Here is a 7,384-nt window from a genome sequence, read left to right as displayed (position 1 = left end):
CTAAATCAGATTAACTAAAAAGTATAACACATATATAATATATGTGGATGTTGATTGAAAAAATTGTAGTTGACACCATTTAATAAATATTTTAATATTGATCCAAAAAGAATTAGATAATATCGATTGATATTGATCTTTAAGAAATTATTTACTATGATGATAATAAGGTGAAAGTGAAATTTATCTTAATATAAAAAAAAAGGAATTTGACTGAAAAAATATTTTTTAATTCTTACTAAAACAATCCTAAATTACCTAGTTATAAATAATATGCAAATCAAATATTCTTTTATATTTCTTATTGGAAAAAAAAGTAATCTCATAAAAATTTATATCAAAGCAATTACAGTTAGTTTTGACTGGAGGGAAGGATGAGAGAAGAACAATAGAAAGAGGAAAGGAGCGAAAAATGGCGAACAAGCTCATCAACCAGATGGGATTGCCCAAATCCATAGCCAATATCTTCACTGCTCGCAACATCATCACCGCCAAGGTAGCCATTTCCACCCTCTTTCGAAATCTCATTTTCGTTTTTCTTCACTAGCATTACTATTATTCACATCTCACATTGCCATTTTCCATTTCCTATCATACTAAACCCTAATCGCTTGTCGCATTCTGTTTCCCATGAATTCAACTTAATCTCTAGTCCAAAATACCGTTTGTCTTATCATCGATCGTTGATATGCATAATCTAAATAGCTTGCTCTTTGTTTGTCACTAGAATGGATTAGAACTTCAACGTTTTTCTCCTTCGTCAATTCAATTGAATGTAACAATTATTATTATTTTTATTTGTTTCCTTGAAATTGCAGGATGCATTGTCTCACACTGAATTTGAGTTGATGGAGTTGTTGGACGTTGGGAAGGAAGAAGTAACATCCGCAATGGCGCACGTTAGCGAAGTCGTGTGTCCACCGTGTCAAACTGTACATATTCTACACATTTTCCTGTTATTTTTTCCAATTTGTTTAGGAATTACTGAATGTTTTGGTGATACTGTAATAGGCGTTACTACTGCTGGAGCAGCGAGTACGCAACGAGACTTTGGCCGGTCATCTTCCCACTCGTTTGAAAGGTTTGGATGACGCGTTGTGCGGCGGTATACCTTTTGGTGTTTTGACAGAGTTGGTTGGTCCAGCAGGAATTGGCAAAACACAGGTATAAGATTGGTTTTGCAACATTTAACATTTAAATTCATACCAGGATGCCTTTAACCATTAACCGTGCTGCATAGATTTTATGACACAGTTTTGCTTGAAGCTGTCACTACTGGCTTCGCTGCCCGCGAGTTGTGGAGGCTTAGATGGCCGTGTGATATATATTGATATTGAATCCAAATTTAGGTCAAAAAGGTAGGCGAAGCTTGCATTGCAAGCAATTTACTGTTATGTGTATTGATGGAAAAATTATAGTATATCTTCCATGTTGAATTTACTTTTTTTTTTATCCAGATTGATAGAGATTGGAATAAACAGTTTTCCTGAAATATTTCATAAGAAGGGAATGGCACAGGAGGTATGCAGGTTGTTTCACTTGTTTCATTTCTTGTCCAGTTTAATGGGTTTTGTATCTAATTTGAACTTGATGTTTACTTGACTCATTGCAGATGGCTGGTAGAATCCTGATTTTGCGTCCTACATCACTTTCTGAATTTGCTGAGAGGTGCAGATTTCTACTACTTATTTGTAGTTAGTCTTTGCAATCAACAGATTGATATATTAGAACTATAAGAGAATTAGTTACTTTATTAAAAGGTTCAAAAGATGAAAACTTACTGAAGTTTATTCTTGTTCAAGAAAACCTACGCAGTCTTCAAAAGCTAATGTAATAGTTTAGAGAAAATTATGAATACTAGAGGATGGACATTAAAAGTATTGAGGCTTTAATTTAAAAAGGCAAAGCAAAAACGGGATAATTAATAGTTTTGCTCTTTGGGAAAAAGTGAAGAAAGACCGGGTTGTTTTGATATAATCAAGGATTCAATGATTGTTAATTACTATAGGTTACATACGTATGAGGTATTACTTTATGCTCAATATCATTTAAATGGACATGGTGTATCGTGATTAGCCTTCAGAATGGACTGGAGTGCTACTAGGCGATTTTAGTCAATATCTTTGATTTTGTTCATAAATATGATTTTATCCTCTCTGCACTTACACTGAACGGGTTACTAATACATCTGACCTACTGTATCAGGACTGTCTTTTTGCCCCTGGTTTCTAGCAGAAAATGACTGTTTTTTAGGGACTTACTATTTGTTAAAATCTTTAATTTTAAAAACTCTTCAGTAAACTCATCAACGAGCAAAGCTCTCACTAATTTATAAGTAGACTAGAACTAGATATGACAATTGGATTTCTGATCTTCTTCAAGGTTGTGTCTGATCCATGACGCTCTTTACCAAAATCTACAAATTTTTAGTGTCAAACTCGCTACATATAACATGCTGCAGATTATGCTAGAAGATTTGTTATTGGCTTGTAGCTCCTTTTTATTCGTCTTTCTAGGTTTCTATCAGACAACTCAAACTGTTAATATATTAAATGACGTGTTAACACTGCCAGTTTGTACCAGATCAAAGTATCACTCCTCCAGCAACAAGTGAAATTGCTCATCATTGATAGCATGGCTGCTCTAGTATTAGGGTGAGCTTAACTTTTTTTGGCATTGATTGTGGATCATATGTCGAGGATGCTCACTTTGAAGGTTCAGCAAAATTGTATTTATTTTTATATTATCCTCCCTGTCATTAATGTCTCCTGTATTGGAATCCTTCAATTTTTCTGTTCAGTGAGCATGAGTGTGGAACCACTAGACAACAAGCATTGGGTTGGCATGTTTCTTTTATCAAGTATGAACAGTACCAGCATCTCGACTGTCACTTCTGATATTTTTGCAATTAGAAAGTGCATGCGTTTTCTGAGGTACTGATTTTGAATGTATCCAGGTCACTTGCAGAATTTTCACGAATTCCAGTTGTATTGACAAATCAAGTAAGATCTCAATCTGGTGATGAATCTCGCATATATTCCTTTCAAGGTATGATAAAATAAATTATATTTTGGGTCAGATGATTTTAAGAACATAAAAGAGATAAGTTTTTTTATTGGAAAGAATATATTAATTTATTTTCCAATAAAATCTTACTTTTTTAGTTGCTTAAATTAGCCATCTGGGTCTAGATAACTTTGAACTATTAGATTTACGTTTCATTATACTTTTAAACAGCACAAAGCCGCTCTATAATAAAAGATAACCCTGCTACATATGATTCTCATCTTGTTGCTGCATTGGGAATTAACTGGGCTCATGCTGTGACCATCCGTCTTGTACTCGAAGCCAGATCAGGTTGGTTAGTTTGCAATGATTTGAGTCCTCTTGATTTTATTATGTATTTTTTTTTGTAAGTGATTATGTAGATACGACTTAAATTGTTGGAGTGGGTGGGGATTACAGTGGAGGTTGTGAATTCAAGTCATGGGAATTACTTCCAGGACACCCAGTACGCATTAATTGATAACAAGTTCAGTTGTCCTTGGAGTCTTCTACATCGTTATTTGTTTTAATCTATATAAATTGGTGTTTAATCATATTTTAATTACCCGTCAATATGTTTGTAAAATAGAATGTTATGCAGATGTTTTTATTAAATGTCTCCATTCTTAGTCGAAATTCTGATCAGTTTTGGTTAAACATATTTAAGTGATCAAAGCTTCAGGAAAGCAAAATATAGCATTTGGAGGAGAAAGAGATAGGGATGAAACACAATATTAGAATTTTCCATAGAGGGTCTGAATAATTTTGACACAACATTGACGACCGTATACCCAAATTTATATTAATGATTTTGGTCGTTTATATTAGCTTATTTTAGTTTCTAAACAACTTATAAAGATATCCTGGAATAAAAAAGATGAAAATCAAATTTGTACGGGTGTCTAGGTCAGGTACTAGTATAATGCAATTTTTAAATGGTCGACAAATACAATTGGGTCTAACAGAAGCAATACACATAATTATTTTTGGATTCTTACTTTCTAACAACTTTCAATAACCACCATATATTTATAGTAATATATGATTCTGTGTCTGTGTCAAATACTTTATTTTGAAAAGTTAAATCCTCGCAGGTCAAAGGTTTATTAAGTTGGCAAAATCTCCCATATCACCTCCTCTGGCTTTCCCTTTTAAGATAACTTCATCAGGTGTGATTCTGCTGGATGATGATGGGATAGAAATGAAAGGGCCAGAAATAAACACTATTCAGTGCCAAGGTTTGTCATTGAGCTCTCTTGCAGTTAACTCTACGGAATATGTTTTGTGTACGAAAAATACTTAAAATGGTTAAAGCCAGACCTTATGTATTGAATGGCATCCACAACTTAGAGCCTCTTTTCTATATGCTTTGTCGTCATGGAAAAGAAGTTCTTTTTAAGTATTAAATGTGCCAAACATAGGGTCTTGGTATACTTGCGTTGGTTGATAGAATTTTTTGTGTGATAAATTTTGTCAATCTAATTGGGGGCTTAAAATTCTTATGCGCCTGATTTGTGAAATAAATAAAGTTACGAATTTCATATAATTACAAAATTAATTTATAAGTCATCAGACAATCTTTTTGATTGTGTACTGTTCTGATAAAAATATAATTTCATATAAACCTACCTTTGGATGTCTAAATTATCTAAAATTTGGTATATATAATAAAAGATACTATCACCTTGTTCAATGATTGCATTAGTTAATTGTGCATGATTAGGTGAAAGCGCACTGCCTACCTTGTAATGTCGTCACTGTATGTTGAAAAATATGCAATTTTAAGTTACATTTACCACCCTAGGTTTTCATTTGTCTTTTGTTGGTTTAATTTATTACAGTTGAAGTCTTGACTTGCCTATTTTCAAGTGTAATGAAAAACATGAGAGCCAAAATACTTTGTTTAATTTCGAAAGGGTAAGGTACACAATCACTTTTTAGTTTCTTACGTTTTGTTAGAACACTAACATTTGTTAGAACCACTAATAAAAGACTTCTGTTGACACAACTGACAGTAGTTAAACTACACAAGACCTCCTTTATTCCCTTGCCAAACTCGGGATAAGATGGGTGGAGCCTAGTTGGAGTATGTAAGCCAAATATACGGCCTTACTGAAATAGAAACATTGTTTGAATGTATGCCAACAATGATGAGGGTTTTTCCTTCTTGCGCCTCCATAAATTACCATCAATTTCAGAAGGCAGCTTCTTCCTGCACCTCCATAACTTCATCCTGCACCCATACATTTTAAAATTCTAATTTTAACCTTTTAGTTTGATATCATTGGGACACATAAAAATCACAATGAGCTCACTTTCTCTCGTAAACTCAGACCTTTTATTAGACATGTATAAGAACTCACTTTCTATCTTAAACCCAGACCTTTTATTATTTTTTGTTGCTCACACACAATATGCGTCACCTTGGTGACTTATTTATGAAAGAAAAAAGGGCACAAAACAAAACACAAGCTTTTGGTAATGCATTCACGGGTTGTACAAACTTTAGTTGGTGTTGAAAATTCCACTTATGCACTTGATTTAACTTTAATATTGCCTCTCTTAAAAATCAAATTTCTACCATTTCAAACATTTTCTTTAACTTGAAAAATAACTCAACTTTCAGGTCTTAAAAATATTAGCAACTTGTTTTTCAGTGGGACATTACTTGATTTTTATTTCTTTCTCGGTTATCAATTCTTAAATCTTGGGATATTGGATATCTATGTGCTTGGATCATCCATGAAAAATTGGGCTTTTGGAGTGCAATTGTATACTTGTTATCATAAAATATCATTGTGGGAGTATTTTGCTTTTGACACATCGTTTCAAGCATTCTTGTTATCCATATTGCTTGTGTAATATAACTTGTTACAACTATATATTTTGCTTTAGCAGTTGAGAATGCAATTGTGGGTTGTTTTTTTGAAGATCATGATATTGCTCTAGTGCCTAATGACATCTAGCAATATCATTTAGGTATATCTTGATCTTTGTTTTTTTGTCTTTATTATAAAATTTGATGGGTGTATCTTTTACAATTAATTTTTTTAGAGTAAGAATATTGTTTTTAGGTTTCATTGACTCTTAGTCGTATTAACAAATAATGGTTGTTTAGTAGAACTTAACCTTTTGTCAACTAAAGTTTGTGTCAAATCATAGTTATGAATACTAGATTTTGAAATCCAGTGAGTTCTTAAATCGGATTTTGAAATCCAATGACTTTCTACATTGGATTTTGAAATCTGATTAGTTTCTTAAATTAAATTTTAAAATCTAGTGAATATCGAATTTTGAAATTTGGTGACATTTTAAACTAAATTTTGAAATTTTTTAAACTAAATTTTTAAATTAATTGAATTCTTAAATCAGACTTCAAAATCTGATGAGTTCTTTAATTAAATTTTGAAATCTTGTAATTTTTTAAATTGTGTTTTGAAATCTGATGAATTTTCTAAATCAGATTTTGAAGTTCATAATATACCAAATATAATAAATAAATATAGATTTCAAAGAAAATAAATATAAAATTTTAAATCAAATTTAACCAATAAAAGGCTTACACTTGAAAGATGAACAAGATGTAATGAAAAGATGAAGGAAAACTAAGTGGAAGAACAAAGTTGTTGAAACGAAAAAGAAATGCGAATGGAAACCACTACAAGAGAGAAGACAAAAAAACACGTTAAGATAGGTCTTCGGAGTGATGCCTTCGGTAAATATAGATCGACAGTTAATACCTTTTTGGTATCCAGCAATTGCTATTTACTTAATTTTTTATATTTTATATATATTTTAGAAGGTTATTTCTGTCATCACAATAGAACTTGGAGGTGTAAAAAGAAAACTTCGAGGTGGGGAAAGAAAGGAAGAAAGTCCGTGGTATTAATTATTAAAAAAAGTGTTGCAGCTTATACTTGAGGGCGGGCAGGATTGAACATTGTATTGGATCGTACCATTCTACTCACTGATGTAGAAGGAAATACCCAACAAAATTTGGGCTCTCATTATCCTAACCAAAAACTTACACTATTTACACATTCTCTATGATTATTTTTACCTCCATTTTAACACATTCTCAATATAAGTATTTTTAAAGAGAGAAAATAGAGTCCAGCAATAAATTTTAAGTCTATTTATACACATTCTCAATATAAGTATTTCAGAAGTTAACAGTTACTAGTTTAAAACCACTTTGGTCTTGATTAAACTATAGACTTACAACTACATTAAATATTTTTATATAGAGTTTTAAAATGTTTCCTATCCTAAGGTCACTAATTTCAATAGAAGGTGCATGTCGCCCAAAAAAATACCAAAATTTCAGCGTTTCACAACT

At 32.0% G+C, this 7,384-nt stretch overlaps 1 protein-coding gene across 1 annotated transcript; it reads left to right on the top strand.

The window, feature by feature from the left end:
* The first annotated feature begins 358 nt into the window (after positions 1-358).
* RAD51B (DNA repair (Rad51) family protein) lies at positions 359-4,591 on the top strand. The gene is made up of 11 exons (XM_047304629.2): positions 359-496; positions 819-932; positions 1,012-1,164; positions 1,255-1,358; positions 1,458-1,521; positions 1,613-1,668; positions 2,574-2,654; positions 2,801-2,860; positions 2,957-3,048; positions 3,238-3,357; positions 4,140-4,591. Exons 1-11 carry the CDS (start codon positions 413-415, stop codon positions 4,346-4,348), a joined length of 1,137 nt encoding a protein of 378 aa, XP_047160585.2. The 5' UTR covers positions 359-412; the 3' UTR covers positions 4,349-4,591.
* Positions 4,592-7,384: the final 2,793 nt, after the last annotated feature.

This window comes from Vigna umbellata, chromosome 6 (genome assembly GCF_029865625.1).
Source record: "Vigna umbellata cultivar VRB3 chromosome 6, Vumbellata_1.0, whole genome shotgun sequence".
NCBI classification, from domain to species: domain Eukaryota; kingdom Viridiplantae; phylum Streptophyta; class Magnoliopsida; order Fabales; family Fabaceae; genus Vigna; species Vigna umbellata.
Note: the sequence above shows the minus strand (reverse complement) of the source record. Positions and strands in the feature narration are given on the sequence as shown.

Bases quoted from the DNA above. Each gene is read 5' to 3' on its own strand.
- RAD51B (XM_047304629.2), top strand. From the start codon at position 413: ATGGCGAACAAGCTCATCAACCAGATGGGATTGCCCAAATCCATAGCC. The intron at 497-818 runs GTAGCCATTTCC...TTGAAATTGCAG, and splicing joins GCAACATCATCACCGCCAAG to GATGCATTGTCTCACACTGA. The intron at 3,049-3,237 runs GTATGATAAAAT...ACTTTTAAACAG, and splicing joins TCGCATATATTCCTTTCAAG to CACAAAGCCGCTCTATAATA.